Source organism: Bufo gargarizans, chromosome 5 (genome assembly GCF_014858855.1).
Source record: "Bufo gargarizans isolate SCDJY-AF-19 chromosome 5, ASM1485885v1, whole genome shotgun sequence".
NCBI classification, from domain to species: Eukaryota; Metazoa; Chordata; class Amphibia; order Anura; family Bufonidae; genus Bufo; species Bufo gargarizans.
Genome location: NC_058084.1, coordinates 481,869,252 through 481,894,157, shown reverse-complemented (window position 1 = coordinate 481,894,157; position 24,906 = coordinate 481,869,252). Strand labels below are relative to the sequence as shown.

The 24,906-nt window shown below is 47.8% G+C and overlaps 2 protein-coding genes and 1 pseudogene across 5 annotated transcripts in view; 1 reads left to right on the top strand and 2 right to left on the bottom strand.

The window, feature by feature from the left end:
* LOC122939172 (gastrula zinc finger protein XlCGF26.1-like) overlaps positions 1–24,906 on the top strand; it is a 1,061,774-nt gene that overhangs the window by 241,792 nt on the left and 795,076 nt on the right. The window lies entirely within an intron of this gene.
* Positions 1–24,906, bottom strand: part of LOC122939170 — a 252,955-nt pseudogene that overhangs the window by 94,593 nt on the left and 133,456 nt on the right.
* On the bottom strand, positions 7–21,114 carry LOC122939183 (gastrula zinc finger protein XlCGF53.1-like). Of its 4 annotated transcripts, none has more exons than XM_044295208.1 (6): positions 20,979–21,114; positions 18,896–19,019; positions 7,672–7,776; positions 7,465–7,588; positions 7,321–7,385; positions 7–785 (listed from the first exon to the last, which is right to left on the bottom strand). In XM_044295208.1, the coding sequence occupies exons 2-6, from the start codon at positions 18,971–18,973 to the stop codon at positions 618–620; spliced, it is 540 nt and encodes a 179-aa protein (XP_044151143.1). In that variant the 5' UTR covers positions 18,974–19,019; positions 20,979–21,114; the 3' UTR covers positions 7–617. The 4 variants fall into 4 exon arrangements, with proteins under 4 accessions (XP_044151143.1, XP_044151146.1, XP_044151145.1 ...); XM_044295210.1 differs by lacking the exon at positions 7–785 and adding an exon at positions 7,027–7,219; XM_044295209.1 differs by lacking the exon at positions 7–785 and adding an exon at positions 7,029–7,178.

The following is a 24,906-nucleotide window of genomic DNA, read 5'->3' as shown; positions in this document are numbered from 1 at the left end:
CGCCCCTCACATCTGTCTCTGTAGGAATCTCCTCCTTGTATTCCTCATCGCCCCTCACATCTGTCTCTGTAGGAATCTCCTTCTTGTATTCCTCATCGCCCCTCACATCTGTCTCTGTAGCACTAATTTTGTTCAGATCTTCATCCTGATTCAAAATGTGTGAAACAAATATTGTGAATTACAGGACAGTCGGACAAGTTGAGTGGAATGTTTTAGATGCCTACAAAAGATCATTAAAAGAGTTATCCATCTTTAAACTTGTGTAATAGACCCCTTCAGAGAGGCAGACCCCCGGTGGAGTTCATACTTACTTGGTCCCTGCCTCTGTGTTCTGGCTTCATTGCTCCACTGTCGACTCTGCAGGTGCTGTGTCTGTGGAAATCAACACACTGTTGACAGGGGGGGCGGGGGTGGAGATAGTTGGGAGCTTGGGCGCAACTGCTGCAGACAAGGACTGGCAGCAGTGGTGACCTGAGACCAATGTGGCACATGACTGAGTGACGTACTGCATGGGTGGCAGGTGCTCCCCTGCCCTGTCAACTGGATGTTGATTCTCAGAGACCCGGGATCTGCAGAGGTGCCCATGTATCGATGGAGCTGGAAGCCACCAGCAGGGATCAGGTAAGTATGAATCCAGCCACTCTGAAGGGGTCTGTTAAATAATTAGGCTGGATAACCTCTTTAAAGGGATTATCCCACAAATTAAGAAGTAGGAATTCTACCAGCGACTGGTTTCTCTGGAGTCCGACATGACAGCACCACATGGAGATTGCCCTTCTAGTCTTCTGCAGGGACAGGAACACAGAGAGGTTACAAGGCTCCTCTCACCATCTCCCTCCAGTGTTTTCTGAAATACTACACCAGGATGGATGCAACTAAATATGTATTTACTCATTACCAATGTAATACAAACCATGGGAAGGAGTAAGGCTGGGGTCATGGCAGACAATTACTGGACTCATTTCTACTTTTCAGTACATCCTCCATGACAGCACCACCTGGAGCGATACCAGATAAGAATGTGGTTGGGGGAGAAGGGAGTCTGGGTCAAATCTCTCATTGGATTGCAGTCTTCAGCCACCTCGCCAAGGTGGTCTTTGAGACCTTCTTCTCCTTGTTCCTTCCTGAGGACTGTATGAACTGATTTTGATCTTATCTCCAGGATCTCAATGCTCCAGGTTCACGTGGGCCCTTGGGCGATCAAGTCTCAGTGGGACCCCTTACACAGTGATCGCTCTGAGTACAGATAATGTAGTAGATGTCACCTGCAGTCCTATGTAACACCACAGATGACACTAGTGCTGATAATGTGGTAGTGTTACCTACGTCCTTAGTGTGCCTCCCTGTGTCTCTCCTACAGACTCCATGCTCGCGGCGCTGCCTCCTCTTCCATCTTCTTATTCCCCCGCACAGAACGCCCTGATGCAGCTGCGTCAAGGCATAGTAGCACTGTGGGCATGGTGATAGACAGGGATAGAAGGACACAGGGAGAAACACACGGACAGACAGACAGACACACAGCTAGGCCTCACCACATTCCAGCCAGGCCCCTGTCCCTACAGGAACACAGCTCTCTGCACCTCCCCCACAGGTCACATGGGCGGATGACATCAGGAAATTCAATCTACCCTGTTCCGAGTCCTGCGGCCGCCCACAGCTGCAGTGCACATGGCGAAAATGGTCCGCGTTGCTGGGGTAAGGTGCCTTAGAATTCAGAACAGGCAGTTTAATAAAGACCAGGACACAGCTGCAGAAGTGAGGGGGCACAGTGGCCCTCCCAGGAGCAGTGGGCCCCAGCACTTGATCTTTTGACATCTAAGATGTGGAATCACCATTGTTAGGGGATGTATTGAAAAGATGGAAAAAACATCTCTTGGTTAAGGTGAAAAGCTGAGGCAATTTTAGGGAGAAAGGTCGGATACACTTTTAGGATGATCTTATTGAAATTATTCAGGTAAGACTCACTGATGCGAAGGGGCTGTAATTTCCCGACCCTACGGGCCAAGGTAATGGCATCTGGGAAAACAGTTTTAAGGGACAAGAATCTCAAACTCAACTCCTCAAGAGTATCGCAGAGACCCCTGAAGTTAGGTCCCAAAGAGGAATGGATTGTTTTAGGGCTGGTCTGATCCAGGATGTAGCCTTAATGAACATTTTGATCCATCTATAGTCTGCAAGGGGAAGGTCCAGAAAACAACCCAGGGCTGAGATCTGTACCTTTAGGCTCCTGGGTCTAATGCCATTATCATATCCCTTCTGAAGAAAATCCAAAGATTTGATTTAATTAAGGCTACTTTCACATTAGCGGCCGCCTTCTCCGGCGGGTGAACATAAAACGACATCTTGTAGTTTTATTCCGGCCGCCTCTCAGCATGTTTGCCCGGAGAAGGCTGCCGCTAATGTGAAAGTAGCCTGAAAAGGGGCCGAACATTCAGATTCGTACCAGGAGCAAAATCTCCACCAAACTTCCCTGTAAACTGGCGAGGTAACTTCCTTGGGACTCTACCTTCCTTGCTGTAAGGTAGATATTACTCTGACAGTCCCTGAATTTTCTGGATTCCCCTCTCAGGATTCAAGCTTTCAGGATTTCTGCATCTGGACCTTTCGATACAGAAGAGGGCCCTGGAGAAGAACAATATTTTATCTTAGATAAAGAGTTTCTGGGTCTTCCAGAAATAAATACTTCAGGATCGGGAACCAGCTGTGCTTTGGACAGAATTAAGTAATTTGAATGACACTGGTTGCTTTTAACCATATATTGTTCAGGACGGCCGGGATAAAAGGAAAAGGAGGAAATGAGCATGCTAGGCCCATATTCTATTCCTGAGCACCTCATCCCTTTTTGCTGGTATCCATAGGGACTTACATTCCAAAGAATCCCTCATTACAGATTTTCTGGGAAATGCCATGAAAGTAAAGCCCGTCTTCTTACTCTGGGAAGATGAATTGTTTGGTTGAGGCAGTAAGAATCAATTCCCGGAGAGAACAGACGTGAAACTGGCTCCAAAGAACTGTGGAGATGCAGAAGGTCATTAACCCCAAGATGTCCATAGCTTCCTTTAATAAGCAGTGGCTCTTTCTCTAGAAGACTGATATTTTTCCCTGTATCATCTCATGTTTGAGAATTGGCAGAAATGAGTGTTGGTCAAAAAATCTTCCTGGTGTCTGGAGAGAAATCTGATTTCTTGATCTTCACGATTCAACAATTCTGCAAAATCCACAATTTATAGGTAGTCTGGAGAATTGAAGTGGATTCTGCCATTAAAAGAAAATTGTCCAAACTATGATGAGATCTCTTTCTCTGAGGAAGGCCAGGATCTCTACTACCAGGTTTTTGAAAAGTCACTGGGCAGAGGGTGCCCACAGAGAGGGCTCCGAGTGCTGCCTCAGGCACCAGCACCATAGGTTCGCCACCACTGATCTAGGCTGTTCTGACTTAGCTTTTAGGAAATGTTGGGCGCACTGGTTATGTTAGTGCAGGTACCATAATCTTCGTTTTCAGGGATGTCCTGATTGGAAAACCTGGACTACTACAGACTGGAACCGTATTGTCTTTAGTGACAATTCTAGGCTCTGTTTGGGTCAAGTATGGAGGTCTCCTGGTGAGCGCTTCAATCCTTTGCTATGGAGCGACATACTGCCCTAACTGCTGGTGTGATGATCGTGGGAGCCATCGCATATGACAGTCGGTGACCCCTAGTAGTGTTCCGAGGGGCACTAACAGCTCAGCGATATGTGCAGCACATCCTGTCGCCACATGTATTCTTCTCAGCACTTTTCAGCTGGATATGCTCTCCTGTGCACAGCGAGGCTTCTCCAGGAATGTCTCCTATTTTATTACCTATAAAGCATTTATGGGAACATCTGAAATGCGAGCTTCAGCAACCTATGAGTGTGGAGGATCTACAGGGGCATCTGGAACATTTGTGGGCAAATGTACCCTAGGATACATACCAAACATGTATGTCTCCATGCCCTACCGTATCGCATCTCATCTTGTGTCCGGCCTAGAGGCCGCATCTCATCTTGTCTCCGGCCTAGAGGCCGCATCTCATCTTGTCTCCGGCCTAAAGGCCGCATCCCATCTTGTCTCCGGCCTAGAGGCCGCATCCCATCTTGTCTCCGGCCTAGAGGCCGCATCTCATCTTGTCTCCGGCCTAGAGGCCGCATCCCATCTTGTCTCCGGCCTAGAGGCCGCATCCCATCTTGTCTCCGGCCTAGAGGCCGCATCTCATCTTGTCTCCGGCCTAGAGGCCGCATCTCATCTTGTGTCCGGCCTAGAGGCCGCATCTCATCTTGTGTCCGGCCTAGAGGCCGCGTCTCATCTTGTAAAAATGTGACAGTAATTTATTCCAATGCAATAGTAGACCATAAAAGGATCAAGATAAAATATGAGTAAATCCATATACCCAATACATACATAAATAAAATAAAATAAAATGAATCCACTGATCAGGAAAAGTGAAATGGAATAAATGTCTCTAGATGGGGAATAAATACATCAAAGGACCATTTCACGAATCAAAAAAATCGAAATCCAGTATAAAACGTCTCAAGAATGGAAACACAGCAATATCAGTGTGGAGGAAGTCTCGGTATTGAGTGTACAGCAATATAGCAGCTATAAATGATGATTACCAGCGAATAGGTCTAGTCACAGCCCAGTGTGGATAAGCGATTCAGGGCGGCCTCACTGAGGCTCTTACCGCTCTGTTGATGCTGCAGTGTCTGTTGAGTGCAATGGCATAAAAGCCCACTCACGTGTGTATTCGGGCACTGGTTGATTCTTACCACTCATGTTCTCATAAAGCTCCTCTTCTATTCCTCCAGGGACTCGATCCTCCAGGAGAGTCTCTTGGACGGATGCGAGTCCTGAACCTGGGGACTTAAGCCTTCAGATGCTTCACACTGCCTGCCAGGACCTTCTGAGAGCTCAAATAGGGAAGCAACATACCCGACATGAAACCTGATGGGAAGGGTCCCTTCAGCAGGACATGACCATCCCATACAGTTGATTTGAGAAGGTCTAGAAAGGGTCTGGGATGGGCTACGGGACCCCTACCATGGAAGGTACTTGCCAGTCTAGACATGGGCTGGAAGGAGAGGAAACCCCCATACAACCCTAACAAAGATCCTACAATTTGATAGAACAGGAAAATTCCACTCAGGAATCCTCTCTGCACCTGTCCTCTGTAGAGACAGGAAGAGCACTGGAGGCTGGAGCGGCCTATTGACTTCTCTGTGTTCTAGTCCCTACAGAAGACCAGAAGGACAACCTACATATGGTGCTGTCATGGAGAACGTCCTGGTAGAAGTTATCTGGAGTAGTGCATACCAACACTTCAAGTACAGAAATGCAAAAACCGCTGCTCTCCAGTATAATATTCATCCTTTTTAGCTTCTTTACTCCCTCCTCTGCAGCTCTGGTCTCTCCATTCTCTGTGGGTGGGCAGCAGCTCATCCCATGTGACCATCAAGCACCTGCATCTCCCAGGAGTGCACTGCAGCCAGCTCTTCCTAAGCCCCTCTCCCTCACACACAGCCCCAGGGATTCCACTAATAAGTAGCAGTATAATATGTAATAGCAAAAACACAAAATGCAATCGCACTCTGCAACCAGCACTCTGCCCTGCCTCTATGCTGGATGTTGAATGAGGCATTAGTGTACATTTTGGCCAAAGCGTAATAAGCCACTCACCACGTCAAGGTCGCCTCCATGAGTGGTCCCTAACACTAGTTCCTACCTGTTATGGGCCATAACAGCCACACAAAGTCCAGGGAGCGCAGGTACAGCATGCACGCCAAGCACACTCTGCTTTTAACCCCGTCCGGTGCCATTACAGCTTCCATCGGATCCAGGGATGCAAGTACCTACATGCATGCTGAGCCCACTATATACTTCTCCTGGAGCCAAATGGCTACTGGTAGGTGCTATATAAGCAGACTCAGTTTTATACTGACTTTAAAACCAGCCTCCAGGGCAGACTAACTGGTCAGGTGTGGATGACTGCATGGAGATCGCCATGCCTCCAATATATACTACAAAGAAAAAAATGTGGGGGGTTCAGTCAGCACAACCCTGTACGCAGGTGCACATTGCTATGGCAAAATACAGATACAAACGCAAATACACAAATGCAATCGCACTCTGCCCTGCCTCTGCTTATATAGCACCTACCAGTAGCCATTTGGCTCCAGGAGAAGTATATAGTGGGCTCAGCATGCATGTTGGTACTTGCATCCCTGGATCCGATGGAAGCTGTAATGGCACCGGACGGGGTTAAAAGCAGAGTGTGCTTCGCGTGCATGCTGTACCTGCACTCCCTGGACTTTGTGTGGCTGTCATGGCCCATAACAGGTAGGAACTAGTGTTAGGGACCACTCATGGAGGCGACCTTGACGTGGCGAGTGGCTTATTACGCTTTGGCCAAAATGTACACCAATGCCTCATTCAACATCCAGCATAGAGGCAGGGCAGAGTGCTGGTTGCAGAGTGCGATTGCATTTGTGTTTTTGCGTTTGTATCTGTATTTCGCCATAGCAATCTGCACCTGCATACAGGGTTGTGCAGGCTGAACCCCCCACATGATATGTAATAGCCCCCCCCCCCCGTGTAGAGATACAAGTAGGGATGAATGAAAGGAGTCTGCACTGCTTCTCCACGAGATGACTGCACCGGCACCGACAGGAGGAGGGGAGCAGAGAAGATACTGAGCATGTGTCCATCCCTGAATGCAGGAGAAGGTGGACAAGATATTTAGTCACAGGAAAAACAGCAGGGGGCGCTACCAGAAGGAAAATGTACTGTACATAAAAATGCAACCAATATTATTACTGCATGTACATAGTAATAAACCTTCATCAGAAATGCCCCATTCACTGCACTGTGATACTTGTTATGTAATAACCCCTTTAATTATCATGACAACCACAAATGACCTGACAACAGTCGTCATCTGAGTCTAATGGCTGCAGGTCTCCCAGAGGCTGGACCTAGATATCAGATGGCAGCTCACAGTCAATAACCTTGTACACATGCATCCTCAGCACGGCCGGACAAGCTGCAGGTGGTTTCCGTGGAGGAGATCGGCTTCTACCAGACGCGTCCGGACTCGTTCCTCTCGGGGACATAAACCTATTGGTTCCTTATTCCCACCAGTGGTCTCCATAGCCAGAGACTTGTAGGAAGAAGCAGAGAACATGGAGCGTCTGTGGTCGGCTGTAATCCCGCCATCTCCAGCTCAGTACACCAGTATAAACCTAGAATACTACTGGATAAAACAAGGCGTCCTCCTACAGAGGAGGGGACATCTCTATTACCTGACCATCCTGTGGAAGGAGAGGACGCGGACATCTCTCTGGTGTTGTCCTCTGAATGGCTCTCTCTGCAGGAGACACAGAGACTGGACTCAGACTTTACAGACAGAGAATTCCAGGACATTTGTATTTAGTCCTGTCCGTTACCTGGAGATGTGAGGGGCTGGTCCTCCTCCATCTTGACCTCCTTGTACAGACCCTTGTGTCCTTCGAAATACTCCCACTCCTCCATGGAGAAATAGACAGCGACATCCTGACACCTTATAGGAACCTGACAACACAATGACACCGTCATCACACAGACCCCTCCAGTGCTGTGACTGTATAATGTCCCAGCATTCCCGGCGGTGTCACCTCTCCAGTCAGCAGCTCCATCATCTTGTGGACGACTTCTAGGATCTTCTCATTGTTCTGCTCATGTATCAGATTACTAGACGTCTTCTTCACCGTGGAGCAATCCTGTTCATTGAAGACATAATAATAAATGTCACCATGTACATTCCAGAGTCCATCACTTCTACAGCCATGTCCACCTGTAATTACCATAGATAATGGTGTAATGTGACATCATCAGAACCTCTCACCTCTCCAGTCACATCATCTGTAATTACCATAGATAATGGTGTAATGTGACATCATCAGAACCTCTCACCTCTCCAGTCACATCCCCTGTAATTACCATAGATAATGGTGTAATGTGACATCATCATAACCTGTCACAGTCTGCCCTGTGAGAGGCCTGAGAAGATCTGATAGACTTGTTGCACATGAGTCTATCTGACAGATCTTTCTCTTTTTCCTTGCTGTTTTGGGCAGGATCCCACCCCACAGGTTCTGCTCATTAGCTGTTTAGTGGTTCTATTTATACTCGCCTCTCACTATAACCCTTGCAGTTTATACAGTCATGTGAAAAAATTAGGACACCCTTTGAAAGCATGTGGTTTTTTGTAACATTTTTAATAAAAGGTTATTTCATCTCCGTTTCAACAATACAGAGAGATTAAAGTAATCCGACTAAACAAAGAAAACTGAAGAAAAGTCTTTTCAAGATCTTCTGTAAATGTCATTCTACAAAAATGCCTATTCTAACTGAGGAAAAAGATAGGACACCCTTGCCCCTAATAGCGAGTGTTACCTCCTTTGGCTGAAATAACTGCAGTGAGACGGTTCTTGTAGCCATCTACCAGTCTTCGACATCGGTCTGAGGAAATTTTACCCCACTCCTCAATGCAGAACTTTTTCAGCTGTGAGATGTTTGAGGGGTTTCTTGCACGTACAGCCCTTTTCAAGTCACCCCACAGCATCTCAATGGGATTCAAATCTGGACTTTGACTTGGCCATTCCAGGACTCTCCATTTCTTCTTTTTCAGCCAATCTTTGGTTGATTTACTAGTATGTTTTGGGTCATTGTCATGTTGCATGGTCCAGTTCCGCTTCAGCTTTAATTTTCTAACTGATGGTCTCACATGTTCTTCAAGCACCTTCTGATACACAGTAGAATTCATCGTGGATTCTATGATGGTGAGCTGACCAGGTCCTGCTGCAGCAAAGCAGCCCCAAACCATGACACTTCCACCTCCATGCTTCACAGTTGGTATGAGGTTCTTTTCTTGGAATGCTGTGTTTGGTTTACGCCAAACATGTCCTCTGCTGTTGTGTCCAAATAATTCAATTTTGGACTCATCTGTCCAAAGAACATTATTCCAGAAGTCCTGGTCTTTGTCAACTTTATCTCTGGCAAATTTCAGTCTGGCCTCGATGTTTCTCTTGGAAAGCAAAGGTTTCCTCCTTGCACACCTCCCATGCAAGTTAAACTTGTACAGTCTCTTTCTGATTGTAGAGGCATGTACTTCTACATCAACAGTAGCCAGAGCCTGCTGTAGTTCTCGAGATGACACTTTAGGGTTTTTGGAGACCTCTTTTAGCATCTTGCGGTCTGCTCTTGGGGTGAACTTGCTGGGGCGACCAGTCCTGGGCATGTTGGCAGTTGTTTTGAAAGCCCTCCACTTGTAGACTATCTTCCGGACAGTGGAATGGCTGATTTCAAAATCTTTTGAGATCTTTTTAAATCCCTTCCCAGACTCATAGGCTGCTACAATCTTTTTTCTGAAGTCCTCTGACAGCTCTTTTGCTCTCACCATGGTGCTCACTCTCACTTCAACGGTCAGGAGCACACCAAACTAAATGTCTGAGGTTTAAATAGGGCAAGCCTCATTCAACATGCAGAGTAACGATCTACTAATTATGTGCACCTGGTGTGATATACCTGTGTGAGATCTGAGCCAATTTAAGAGGGAATACATGTGAGGGTGTCCTATCTTTTTCCTCAGTTAGAATAGGCATTTTTGTAGAATGACATTTACAGAAGATCTTGAAAAGACTTTTCTTCAGTTTTCTTTGTTTAGTTGGATTACTTTAATCTCTCTGTATTGTTGAAACGGAGATGAAATAACCTTTTATTAAAAATGTTACAAAAAACCACATGCTTTCAAAGGGTGTCCTAATTTTTTCACATGACTGTATGTTCTCAGCTGGTGTTTGGTGGATCTCCTGCTCCCTGTCCGTCTAAAGCAAAGTCCTCCTTCCCTCCGTTTTGTTGTGTGTTCTGGCTAGGCCTCAGGGAGACGCTGGTTCCTTCACAAGAGCAAGGAACCGGTTGTCTTATCTCCAGCTCCCTAGCTGAGGGTTTGTTTCAATGTCAGCAGGGCCTAGGTTCCAGCGCATGAGCACTTCCACCTTTAGGAAATGCTCATGCTGTCAGCAGTCAGGCTAAGCCCCTCTTCCCTACCTTTGGGGCTTAGCCTGGTGTTTTTGTTACTGTTGCTGTATTTGGTTTTCTTGCCTTCCTTCACCGACTGTGACATTATAAACCGCCCATACCGTCATTTTTTTCCCTTGCTCTGTGCGAAATAGAAGTTGTTGATGCACTGGTGGATCGCATGCAGGGATTGTCTTTGGAGGTAGCCGACCTTGTCAGAGATCTTGTCACGGCCTTTGTTGAGCGCCATGACATGGTTGCCGTGCATGCTGTTGCCGGTGGCAACGTGTTGTGTTCAGTATGCACGTGCACTTCCCCTTTAAATTATTTCCTCCTTTGCCCGCTGCTGGAGGAAACAACTTAAAGGGGAAGTATACACACCAGCATAAAAAGCAACACGTTGCCGCAGGCAACAACATGCAAGGCAACCATGTCACGGCACACACAACAAAGGACGTGACACTGCCACCGCATGCTTAACAGCAACTCGTTGCCACGGGCAACTACAAGCATGGCAAAAGTGTCACAGCGCACACCAAAGGCCGTGACAGATCTCTGGCGTCTGGTTCCGCTAGTGGGCACCAGGTCAGCCTTGAACCTAAGGTCACTCTCCCAGATAGGTTTTCTGGGGGAAGTGATAACTTTGTTCGGTTCAGAGAATCTTGTAAATTGTATTTTCGTCTGCGTCCGATCTCATCTGATGATGAAAATCTAAGAGTGGGGATTATCATTTCTCTGCTAAAAGGTGATGCTCAGTCTTGGGCCTTTTCTCTGCTGATCTGTTCCCAGTCCCTCTGATCGGTGGATGAATTTTTCAGAGACTTGGGCCTGATTTATGATGATCCAGACCGGGTCTCTCTGGCCGCGGGAGAACGTTCTGCTGAGTCGTATTGTTCTGAATTTAGAAGATGGGCGACTGACTCAGAGTGGAATGACCCAGCACTCCGTAGTCAGTTCTGTCAGAGACTAAAAGACGCCCTTGCGTTTCATGAGAACCCCTATTGTTTGGAGGCGGCCATATCCCTAGCCATACGGATTGATAGATGCCTGAGGGAAAGGTGCAAGGTTCCCCTCAACCAGGATGTACTATCATGTGGGGAAACTTTCCCTTCTGTCCCTCGGGGCACAGAGACACTTGAGCCAGTGTCTGGTGATGAGCCTATGAAGTTGGGTCAGGTCTCTTCTTGTCATGGTAAAAGGAACTTTAGAGGTCAGAGAAAACTCTTGTTTCTTCTGTGGTACAGAAGGACATTTCATTAATGTTTGTCCTTTTATTAACCTCCCTGACAGTATTCCCGAGCGTGACTCGGGGTTAATTTTCGCTGCCAGGAACGGTAACCCCGAGTCACGTTTGGGGTAACATTGCAGAGTCCCTTCACCTTGATCCGGCGATGTTTTCCGCTAAGAGCGCTTGTGTTCTGCCAGATCTCTATACCCTACGAAAAGTCTATACCGGAAGTGACGCGGCCGCACAGGAATCAGCTGGAGGAAGGTGTGCTCCACTGGCTTAGGAAAGAATCGTTGCAGCGCCGAGATAGAAGTACTTTGTGCACCGCGCGTGCGCACTTAGGGGTATAGAGATTTTGCAGCGCACAATGTTGCATCAGATCTCCCTACCCCTGACTGCGCACAAATCGTCAGTTGCAGTTCATCCTGATTTGATCTGATGATTTGTGCGCGTGTGAGCACTCAGGGGTAGAGAGATCTGATGCAACATTTTGCACTGCAAAATCTCTATACCCCTAAGTGCGCACGCGCAGTGCACGAAGTACTTCTATTGCTGCGCTGCAATTATTCTTTCCTAAACCAGTGGATGTGCGCTCCTCCAGCCGATTCCTGTGCGGCCGCGTCACTTCCAGTATAGACGTTTCGCAAGGTATAGAGATCTGGCAGAACACCGTCCGGCATTTGACTTCCTGGTTCCGTTCCCTGCGAGCAGCACCTGAGCATTGGAGCAGAACTGGGCGGGAAATTCAAATAAATATAAACATAAAAAGTGACAAACGCACATAAAAGAGGTTATACAGTGTAATCTGAGAGGATTACACTGTATAACATCAGATCTGACATTTGATGACTGTACAGTGCCCCTTGCCTGCCATTGTACTGTCATTTGTGCCCATAAAATATTTATGCAAAAAAAATGTACCACTTTTGGTACAAAATTCCTGACATATTCATACCGACAGGGAGGATAAGCCTCAAGGTTTAAAAAAACAAACAAATCGAGTTCCCTTACTCTTGGTAGCGTGAATGGGGAGTCAGAAAAGTATATTTGTCTTCTACCTGCAGTACCCGATTTCTCCTGCCTGCCATGGTGGCACTGGACTCTGAAAATATAGAGTTAGAAGTATTTGTTGACCATGGCGCAGGGGCTAACCTTGTTGATTATCAATTTGTTCAGAGTCATGGTTTTAAAACAAGCGCATTAAACAAAGGGATATCGGTGTTTGCTATTGATTCCGCTCCTCTCTCGCAGAAGTATCTAACTCATATTGCGCAGGATATTCATTTTAGGGCGAGTGATTCTCATGTTGAGTCCAGTTCTTGTTTTGTACTGAAGGGTTTGCCTGCTCCTCTGGTACTGGGTTTACCATGGTTGATCAAACATAATCCTACCATTGATTGGCAAACTAGACAGATCAGTAATTGGAGTGATTTTTGTATGGACAACTGTCTCGGTGCATCTATTTCTGTGGTATCCACTAAGGTGTTACCTCCGTTTCTTTCAGATTTTTCGGACGTATTCTCTGAGGGTGGAAATCAGGGGTTGCCCCCTCACCGAGAGTATGATTGTCCAATCAATCTTATTCCAGCAGCTAAATTGCCCAAATCTCGGTTATATAATCTTTACCAACCCGAAAGAGTAGCTATGCGAGAGTACCGTATATTGCCGAGAGTTAGGCAAAACGACATATTAGACCATCAAAGTCACCTATGACTGCTGGCTTCTTTTTTGTTAAAAAAAAAGATGGGACCCATTGTCCATGTTTAGATTTCCGGGAGCTAAATCTTATCACTGTCTGTGATCCTTATCCCCTTCCCCTGATCTCAGATTTACTCGATCAAATTGCCGGAGCCAAGGTGTTTTCTAAGTTGAATTTAAGAGGTGGCTTATAATCTGATAAGAATCAGGGAAGGGGATGAATGGTCTACGGCCTTCAATACCCCTGAGGGCCACTTCGAGAACCTGGTCATGCCCTTTGGTTTGACTAATGCCTCGGCGGTCTGCCAGCACTTTATCAATGACATTTTTCATCATTTGGTGGGGAGGTTTGTTGTTATTTACCTTGATGACATACTAATTTACTCGCCTGATATGGAGTCTGATCGGGATCATTTAAGACGAGTATTATTGATCCTTCGGGAGAATAAATTGTATGCCAAGTTTGAAAAATGTGTGTTCGCTGTTCAGGAGCTGCAGTGTCTGGGTTACTTACTTTCTGCCTCAGGTGTTCGCATGGATCCCGAAAAGGTCCATGCGGTACTGGAATGGGATCGACCAGAGAATCAGAAAGCTCTAATGCCGTTTTTGGGATTTACTAATTACTACAGAAAATTTATCCTGAATTATTCTACTATTGTCAAGCCTTTGACTGATATGAATAGGAAGGGTGTGGACTTCTCAGTATGGTCGGAAGAGGCATTACATGCTTTTTCTGCAATAAAATAACGTTTTGCTTCCACTCCCATTCTGGTGCAACCCGATGTGTCTCAACCCTTTATTGTGGAGGTTGACGCGTCAGAAGTGGGAGTCGGAGCAGTTTTGTCGCAGGGTCCCTCTCCTGGCAAATGGCACCCTTATGCTTTTTTTTTTTTTAAAAGAAACTCTCTGCTGCCGAAAGAAATTATAATGTTGGGAATAGAGGATTGTTGGCCATTAAATTGGCCTTTGAGGAATGGTCTCATTGGCTAGAAGGAGCGATTCATCTGATTACGGTAATTACTGACCATAAGAATCTGGCTTGCCTGCAATCAGCAAAGCGTCTGAACCCTATGCAGGCCAGATGGTCATCGTTTTTTACCAGATTTAATTTTGTGGTCACTTATCGCCCTTGGGCCAAAAACGTCAAAGCGGATGCTTTGCCGCGTAGCTTTTCTGGGGGGGGAAAGAGTCAGAGGATCCCTGTCATGGAACCATGAACCAGACGTACAACAAGAGATAAGTGGAAATAAGAAGGCTTTATTGAAAATCAAGCTGTAAGCAAATGTCCAAACGGATGGCTAAACCGAAGCAGGGTCTTGCGTAGACAGGGGTCAGGAACTAGAAGGGTAGTCAGACGAAGCCTGGATCAGGAACCAACGGGGTAGTCAGACGAAGCCAGGATCAGGAACCAACGGGGTAGTCAGACGAGGCCAGGATCAGGAACCAGAAGCAGCAGCAGTCTTAGAAGCATGTGAACACAGAAGGACCAAGCAAGGAACTGAAGCCACAGACCTCCTATATATATGAGCTAGGCATCCAGCTCCTCCCAGTGGGAAGGAGAAGCCGCAGGGTGGGAGGCTACAAGAAACCCAGAAACCAAGATGGCCGCCAGTACATGTCAAACGAAGGAGAACAGTAAGAAGGTAAGACCATGACAATCCCGCTCCGATTTTGGCTCATGGGGTGGTGGTATCCGCTCTTTATCCCGAACTGGAGGCGGAAGTTTTGGGGGCTTAAGGTGAGGCACCTGATTCCTGTCCTCCAGGGAAGTTGTTTGTTCTTTCAGGACTTAGACACAAGGTGTTCAAGGAACACCATGATACTGTCCTTGCAGGACACCCTGGGAGTAGATCCACTGTGTATCTTATTTCCCGGAGATTCTGGTGGCCAGGTTTACGTAAATATGTTGAGGGCTATGTGGCAGCTTGTGAGACCTGTGCACATGCTAAGGTGGCTCATACTCGGCCTTCAGGATCTTTTCTTCCTCTGTCCATCCCGTCTCGTCCTTGGACGCTATTGTCCATGGACTTCATCACTGATTTACCAAATTCCTCTGGGAAGACAGCGATTTTGGTGGTGGTGGACCGCTTCAGTAAGATGGTGCACTTTATACTATTATCAGGTTTGCCCAATGCTGAAACTCTCAGTCAAGTGTTTGTTGATAACAGTGAAATTACATGGCATCCCCTCTGATGTTGTGTCTGAAAGAGGGCGCAATTTGTTTCCAGGTTTTGGAAGGTGTTCTGTACTCATCTGGGAATTCAGTTGTCTCTCTCTTCGGATTTCCACCCTCAGTCGAATGGACAAACTGAGCGGACTAACCAAAATCTGGAGACTTATTTGAGGTGTTTTGTCGCCGAGAATCAGGAAGAGTGGTCTTCGTTTTTATCCTTGGCGGAGTTTGCCATGAATAACTGTAGACAGGAGTCCACTGATATGTGCCAAAAAATGGTGACATGGTTTTCGCCCGCAGTTTGGTACTTTTTCTGGGACTGAATCCTCTGGTATACCTTAAGAGGAGAGATTCTCTTCTTCGTTGTCTTCTATCTGGCGGAAGATTCAAATTAATTTGAACAAAACGGGCGAAAGATATAAACGGATGGCTGACAAGAGACGTATGACTGGTCCGGACCTGTGTGGGCGATTTGGTGTGGTTGTCCACTAAGAACATTAAGTTGAAAGTAGGGGTGGGCGGTATAGGCGATATGCAATATAAATTTGGGCCACGATATGGATTTTCGCCATATCGCCTATATAGCCGGCCCGCGATATGATCGCGCTCTCTGCGCGCACCATTTTTTTCCTGAGCTGGCCGGCACAGTGGAGGGAGAAGGAGGGAGTCCCTCCCTCCCTCCCCACTGTGCGCGGCTGCCGCTGAACACCAATGAGGACAGAGTAGGAGGAGGAGGGGAGGGACTGTGGCCACTGCGCCACCAATGAATGTGCCGGCCATATCCCACAGGGTCCCCCTCCCCATCATTGGTGGCAGTGGGCAGTTTCGATCGGAGTCCCAGCAGTGTAATGCTGGGGCTCCGATCGGTTACCATAGCAGCCAGGAGTCACGCTACTGAAGTCCTGGCTGCCATGGTATGTTAGTGAGCAGCATTATACTCACGCGCTCCGTGGCCGCCGGGCGCTCCTTCTTCTGTCTGTGCGGCGGATTGCTAATGCTTACAGCATTAGCAATGCGCTGCACAGACCTATGAGAAGAAGGAGCGCCCGGCGGCCACGGAGCGCGTGAGTATAATGCTGCTCACTAACATACCATGGCAGCCAGGACTTCAGTAGCGTGACTCCTGGCTGCCATGATAACCGATCGGAGCCCCAGCATTACACTGCTGGGACTCCGATCGGAACTGCCCACTGCCACCAATGATTAATACTGGGGAGGGAGGGGGGGCAGATCAGAGGCTGGGGGAGCAGATCAGAGGCTGGGGGGGCACATGAGAGACTGGGGGGCACATGAGAGACTGGGGGGCACATGAGAGGCTAGCGCCATGGTCAGCTCCCTGCTGTTTTGTGCACAAAGCACAGGGCAGCAGGGAGAGTGTAAAGTCCTATTCACCCTAATAGAGCTCTATTAGGGTGAATATGACAAGGGTTCTAGCCCTTAAGGAGGCTAATAGTCATTAAATAAAAAGTTTAAAAAAAAAGTTTAAACACCCCCCCCCCCCCCAATATAGAAAACAATATATCGCAATATATATCACATATCGCACATGCTTAAAATGATATCGCAATATAGATTTTAGCCCATATCGCCCACCCCTAGTTGAAAGTACCCTCTTGGAAGTTGGGCCCAAGATTTATTGGTCCTTACAAAATCTCGGCCATTATTAATCCAGTTGTGTTTCGTCTGGAACTTCCGCAGGCCTGGAAGATCCATAATGTGTTTCCCAGGTCTTTAATGAAGATGTATGTGGAACCTGCTGAATCATCTCCTTTGCCACATCCTCCTGTCTTGGTAGATGGTAATCTGGAGTTTCAGATCTCCAGAATACTCAAATCGCGTGTTCTTCGTGGTTCCCTTGTACACTGGAAGGGATACGGTCCTGAGGAAAGAATGTGGGTTCTGGCAACCGATGTCAATGCTCGTCGCCTTGTTAAGGCCTTTCACAGGGAACACCCGTATAAGGTTGGTCCTGGGTGCCCAGAGGTCACCCGTAGAAGGGGGGGGGGGTACTGTCACAGTCTGCCCTGTGAGAGGCCTAAGAAGATCTGATAGACTTGCTGCACGTGAGTCTATCTGACAGATCTTTCTCTTTTTCCTTGCTGTTGTTTTGGGAAGGATCCCACCTCCCTACATATTCTGCTCATTAGTTATTTAGTGGTGCTATTTATACCCGCCTCTCACTGCAGCCCTCGCAGTTTATTTTTGCTCCTGGAGTTCTCAGCTGGTGTTTGGTGGATCTCCTGCTCCCCGTCCATCTAAAGCTAAGTCCTCCTTCCTTCACTTTTGTTTCAGTGTCAGCAGGGCCTAGGTTTCAGCGCATGAGCACTTCCACTTTTAGGATTTGCTCATGCTGTCAGCAGTCAGGGAAAGGCTCAGGAATTGTCAGGTGGTGACCTTTCCCTCTTCCATACCTTTGGGGCCTAGTCTGGTGTTTTTGTTACTATTGTTATATTTGGTTTTCTTCCCTTCCCTCACCTACCGTGACAGAACCTCTCACCTCTCCAGTCACATCCCCTGTAATTACCATAGAAAATGGTGTAATGTGACATCATCAGAACCTCTCACCTCTCCAGTCACATCCCCTGTAATTACCATAGAAAATGGTGTAATGTGACATCATCAGAACCTCTCACCTCTCCAGTCACATCCCCTGTAATTACCATAGATAACGGTGTAATGTGACATCATCAGAACCTCTCACCTCTCCAGTCACATCCCCTGTAATTACCATAGATAACGGTGTAATGTGACATCATCAGAACCTCTCACCTCTCCGGTCACATCCCCTGTAATTACCATAGATAATGGTGTAATGTGACATCATCAGAACCTCTCACCTCTCCAGTCACATCCCCTGTAATTACCATAGATAATGGTGTAATGTGACATCATCAGAACCTCTCACCTCTCCAGTCACATCCCCTGTAATTACCATAGATAATGGTGTAATGTGACATCATCAGAACCTCTCACCTCTCCAGTCACATCCCCTGTAATTACCATAGATAATGGTGTAATGTGACATCATCAGAACCTCTCACCTCTCCAGTCACATCCCCTGTAATTACCATGGATAATGGTGTAATGTGACATCATCAGAACCTCTCACCTCTCCAGTCACATCCCCTGTAATTACCATAGATAATGATGTAATGTGACATCATCAGAACCTCTCACCTCTCCAGTCACATCCCCTGTAATTACCATAGATAATGATGTAATGTGACATCATCAGAACCTCTCACCTCTCCAGTCACATCCCCTGTAATTACCATAGATAATGGTGTAATGTGACATCATCAGAACCTCTCACCTCTCCAGTCACATCCCCTGTAATTACCATAGATAATGGTGTAATGTGACATCATCAGAACCTCTCACCTCTCCAGTCACATCCCCTGTAATTACCATAGATAATGGTGTAATGTGACATCATCAGAACCTCTCACCTCTCCAGTCACATCCCCTGTAATTACCATAGATAATGGTGTAATGTGACATCATCAGAACCTCTCACCTCTCCAGTCACATCCCCTGTAATTACCATAGATAATGGTGTAATGTGACATCATCAGAACCTCTCACCTCTCCAGTCACATCCCCTGTAATTACCATAGATAATGGTGTAATGTGACATCATCAGAACCTCTCACCTCTCCAGTCACATCCCCTGTAATTACCATAGATAATGGTGTAATGTGACATCATCAGAACCTCTCACCTCTCCAGTAAGCAGGAGGAGTATCTCCAGGGTAAGATCTAATATCCTCTCCGCCATCTTGTCCCCGTCTCCGTCCATTATCTGGTACTGATGATGTCATCGGACAATCCTAGATCACAGGAACCTGAATGGAAGAAGAGGAGTCAATGTAGAATCCGCATGAAATCCCATAGAAATGCTTATAATGACCGGAGATGATGAGGGACATTTGGGAGAAATCAGAGGAGATGAGGTCTTCTCTCTATTGTCTGGACTGAGGACTGGAAGAGCAGTGTAAAGTATGGTGCACCCTGACACTGGCCGCAGTGGTGATACCAGTAATGTAAACCATCATGGCCACAGTGGTCATGTGACACTTATACTGGTATAACTGCTGGGATACATCCCCATAACATGGGCGTCTATGGGAGATGACGACCACTGCTGGAGACACTGGTGGACGCCTCCCAGGTCCCTCTCCGGCAGAGACTTCAGTGTCCCCGACGTCAGGAGAGCAGCGCATGCGCAGGATGTCAGTGCGGCCTGTGACTGCCAGAATACACTGCACTACTGAAGCGTCGACTGCCAGAATACACTGCACTACTGAAGCGTCGACTGCCAGAATACACTGCACTACTGAAGCGTCAACTGCCACAATACACTGCACTACTGAAGCGTCAACTGCCACAATACACTGCACTACTGAAGCGTCAACTGCCACAATACACTGCACTACTGAAGCGTCAACTGCCACAATACACTGCACCACTGAAGCGTCAACTGCCACAATACACTGCACCACTGAAGCGTCAACTGCCACAATACACTGCACCACTGAAGCGTCAACTGCCACAATACACTGCACCACTGAAGCGTCAACTGCCACAATACACTGCACCACTGAAGCGTCAACTGCCACAATACACTGCACTACTGAAGCGTCAACTGCAACAATACACTGCACCACTGAAGCGTCAACTGCCACAATACACTGCACCACTGAAGCGTCAACTGCCACAATACACTGCACCACTGAAGCGTCAACTGCCACAATACACTGCACCACTGAAGCGTCAACTGCCACAATACACTGCACCACTGAAGCGTCAACTGCCACAATACACTGCACCACTGAAGCGTCAACTGCCACAATACACTGCACCACTGAAGCGTCAACTGCCACAATACACTGCACTACTGAAGCGTCAACTGCCACAATACACTGCACTACTGAAGCGTCAACTGCCACAATACACTGCACTACTGAAGCATCAACTGCAACAATACACTGCACTACTGAAGCACCAGCTGTGACAGACATCACACACTGCACTACTGAAGCACCAGCTGTGACAGACATCACACACTGCACTACTGAAGCACCAGCTGTGACAGACATCATACACTGCACTACTGAAGCACCAGCTGTGACAGACATCATACACTGCACTACTGAAGCACCAGCTGTGACAGACATCACACACTGCACTACTGAAGCACCAGCTGTGACAGACATCATACACTGCACTACTGAAGCACCAGCTGTGACAGACATCATACACTGCACTACTGAAGCACCAGCTGTGACAGACATCATACACTGCACTACTGAAGCACCAGCTGTGACAGACATCATACACTGCACTACTGAAGCACCAGCTGTGACAGACATCATACACTGCACTACTGAAGCACCAGCTGTGACAGACATCACACACTGCACTACTGAAGCACCAGCTGTGACAGACATCATACACTGCACTACTGAAGCACCAGCTGTGACAGACATCACACACTGCACTACTGAAGCACCAGCTGTGACAGACATCATACACTGCACTACTGAAGCACCAGCTGTGACAGACATCATACACTGCACTACTGAAGCATCAGCTGTGACAGACATCATACACTGCACTACTGAAGCATCAGCTGTGACAGACATCATACACTGCACTACTGAAGCACCAGCTGTGACAGACATCATACACTGCACTACTGAAGCATCAGCTGTGACAGACATCACACACTGCACTACTGAAGCATCCGCTGCGACAGACATCACACACTGCACTACTGCCTGCGGCTCCCGGCTCCCCGGTACCTGCTCCTCATGCCGGGGCTCTCCCTCCCGCTGTCCGGACATCAGAGCCTCTTTACAGGACGTTTCCAGCAGAACTTCCTCTTTCCCTCAGGTTCCTGGAGGTTTCCTCTCCCAGCATGCTTTGCGGTGTGACGTCACAGGGCTGGCCCCGCCCGGCACACTGGTCAGTCAGCACTAGCCCCGCCCCCTACACCTCCGGCGGCCATGTTAGTACACCCAGACATGGCTCCTGCTCCTCTCCTCACATCGCTGAGGGCCACAGGCGCTTCCCTCACCATCTCCAGAGCCCCAAACACTGGGAGCGGCCAGCACAGCCGTATCTAAGCCTCTCATGTGAGATACAGCCTGCTGAGCCTGGATCACAGCTTCTCTTGTGTGATACTGTCTGCTGAGCTGTGTATCTAATCCTATCCTGTGTGATACTGTCTGCTGAGCTGTGTATCTAATCCTATCCTGTGTGATACTGTCTGCTGAGCCGTGTATCTAATCCTCTCCTGTGTGATACTGTCTGCTGAGCTGTGTATCTAATCCTCTCCTGTGTGATACTGTCTGCTGAGCCGTGTATCTAATCCTCTCCTGTGTGATACTGTCTGCTGAGCTGTGTATCTAATCCTATCCTGTGTGATACTGTCTGCTGAGCCGTGTATCTAATCCTCTCCTGTGTGATACTGTCTGCTGAGCTGTGTATCTAATCCTCAGTTGTGTGATACTGTCTGCTGAGCTGTGTATCTAATCCTATCCTGTGTGATACTGTCTGCTGAGCTGTGTATCTAATCCTATCCTGTGTGATACTGTCTGCTGAGCTGTGTATCTAATCCTATCCTGTGTGATACTGTCTGCTGAGCTGTGTATCTAATCCTCTCCTGTGTGATACTGTCTGCTGAGCTGTGTATCTAATCCTATCCTGTGTGATACTGTCTGCTGAGCTGTGTATCTAATCCTCTCCTGTGTGATACTGTCTGCTGAGCTGTGTATCTAATCCTATCCTGTGTGATACTGTCTGCTGAGCTGTGTATCTAATCCTATCCTGTGTGATACTGTCTGCTGAGCTGTGTATCTAATCCTATCCTGTGTGATACTGTCTGCTGAGCTGTGTATCTAATCCTATCCTGTGTGATACTCCCTGCTGAGCGGTGTATCTAATCCTATCCTGTGTGATACTGTCTGCTGAGCTGTGTATCTAATCCTCTCCTGTGTGATACTGTCTGCTGAGCTGTGTATCTAACCCTATCCTGTGTGATACTGTCTACTGAGCTGTGTATCTAATCCTATCCTGTGTGATACTGTCTGCTGAGCCGTGTATCTAATCCTCTCCTGTGTGATACTGTCTGCTGAGCTGTGTATCTAATCCTCTCCTGTGTGATACTGTCTGCTGAGCCGTGTATCTAATCCTCTCCTGTGTGATACTGTCTGCTGAGCCGTGTATCTAATCCTATCCTGTGTGATACTGTCTGCTGAGCTGTGTATCTAATCCTCTCCTGTGTGATACTGTCTGCTGAGCTGTGTATCTAATCATATCCTGTGTGATACTGTCTGCTGAGCTGTGTATCTAATCCTACCCTGTGTGATACTGCCTGCTGAGCTGTGTATCTAATCCTATCCTGTGTGATACTGTCTGCTGAGCTGTGTATCTAATCCTATCCCGTGTGATACTGCCTGCTGAGCTGTGTATCTAATCCTCTCCTGTGTGATACTGTCTGCTGAGCTGTGTATCTAATCCTATCCTGTGTGATACTGTCTGCTGAGCTGTGTATCTAATCCTATCCTGTGTGATACAGTCTGCTGAGCGGTGTATCTAATCCTCTCTTGTGTGATACTGTCTGCTGCGCTGTGTATCTAATCCTATCCTGTGTGATACTGTCTGCTGAGCGGTGTATCTAATCCTATCCTGTGTGATACTGCCTGCTGAGCTGTGTATCTAATCCTGTCCTGTGTGATACTGCCTGCTGCGCTGTGTATCTAATCCTCTGTTGTGTGATACAGGAGTAGCTGATCACATGGTGCAGTGTCCCCCCCCGTCCCCTCATTGGTATAGTCCTCACCCGCCGGTCGCTTCTTTCACACTAGTGTTAGGTTTGCCCGTTTCTGGGGGGGGGGAACAGTCTGCCGGATCCGGACTAACGCTCGCACACGTGTGCTTCCGGAAGTCTGGCCCGGCCCCATTCATTATAACGGGGACGGGCGGGAGATGCGGCCGCAGCACGGGAAACATGCCGAGAGGCGGCCCGACAAAAACCGCCTGCTGGTCAGTGGAGGAGACCCCTTTACGTGCAGCGATCTCCTCCACAGTACGGGCAGCAGTGATCGGCAATGTTGCTCTTCGTCTCCATACAGAACCCTTTCTTGCTCTTTGTACAGCAGGATCTGCTGCCGCTAAAAAGGATTTAGGCGTCATGAGAAACAATCCGCGCGTTGTGCTCCGTTATCCGGTAATCGATGGCACATTTACAATGGCAGGTTATTGCTGACGAGGGCTCATTAGCCATAATTTGCCTGAACCAAGGGGCCTAAGGCTGATGTTGTCCATCTGTCGGTCGCCCCATTGCCAATAAAGCCCAAACCAGACAGCACCAGTAACAGGTGAAACAGGAACCATCAGCACCGAACCAGTAACGGGGGACACAGTGCAGGGAAATCGGAGCAATGAGGGGGTGCAGGTCACCGTGGAGCCCCCACTATTCTCTGTGAAGGAAAAGCTGATCCCAGGGGAACCGCAGCAGTGTAGCATGGTCCATGACCTTAGGGAGGTGAACAAGATGGTCTGTGATGTACAGAACCCCCCACCTTACTTCACCAAGTGCCACCGACTTCTTCTTGTTCTCCAGTGGTTGACGTGGCCAGAGGTTTTTTCTTGCTGCCCCTGGAGGAGACCGGTCACTAATTGCTGGAGCAGCCGACCTCAGGCTGCAGCAATGTCACCATTCGCTTTCTCAGAAGAAATGTCCCAGGTTCTGGGGGTGTGAAGACCACATTACCCTACAACACAACTTCTGCAGTATCTCCCAGAGACCCCAGACAGAAGGGATGCCATATGCAGAGTGCCAGTACCCACTACAGTATATAACTAATGGCCGTGTGGGCTCCTGCTGGGAATGGACCCCCAGTGCCTCTAGCTGCAGGGTCTGTACAAGGCTCTGACCTCATGGGGACAACAAGGTCTACTGACACGGACAGGACAGGACAGACTTTCAGCTCCAGCCTCAGCTTTACCTGACTACAATACGTGGACAAGAGGTAATAACCGAGCTCCATGGAAAAAGCTCCGACCGTTAGGTTACTACTCCTATCATCCAGACACAATAATTAGGGCTTCTCCTTCACATGTGAGAGATGTAACCGCAGCAGCCACACCGAAATACAAGGCGACTGACATAGTCCTGGACCAGCCGCTGACCATCCAAGTTTCATAAGTAGTCGAGGAAATGAGAACCAAACACATCTCCGCTGCCAGGTGGACACAGTACGAGGTGGCACTGCCAACGCCGTCAGGAAGAACCATCAGACAAGGTCTGGGTTAGGCTACTTTCACACTTGCGTTCGGGGCTCCGTTCAGAATGCCTCAGTTTGGGGATCAATTTGGCCTCCGCTCCGCTCAGTAGGCGGACACCCGAACGCAGCTTGCAGCGTTCGGGTGTCCGCCTGGCCGTGCGGAGCCAAACGGATACGTCCATACTTACAATGCAAGTCAATGGGGACGGATCCGTTTGACGTTGACACAATATGGTGCAATTGCAAACGGATCCGTCCCCCATTGACTTTCAATGTAAAGTCAGGAGTCCCTATTAATATACCATCGGATCAGAGTTTTCTCCAATCCAATGGTATATTTTAACATGAAGCGTCCCCATCACCATGGGAACGCCTCTATGTTAGAATATACCATCGGATTTGAGTTAAATCGTGAAACTCAGATCCGACAGTATATTCT

Bases quoted from the DNA above. Each gene is read 5' to 3' on its own strand.
- LOC122939183 (XM_044295208.1), bottom strand. From the start codon at position 18,973: ATGGACGGAGACGGGGACAAGATGGCGGAGAGGATATTAGATCTTACC. The intron at 7,589-7,671 runs GTGACACCGCCG...TTGTGTTGTCAG, and splicing joins TGGAGCTGCTGACTGGAGAG to GTTCCTATAAGGTGTCAGGA. The intron at 786-7,320 runs GTAATAGAGATG...CTGTCCCTGCAG, and splicing joins TCCTTCCACAGGATGGTCAG to AAGACTAGAAGGGCAATCTC.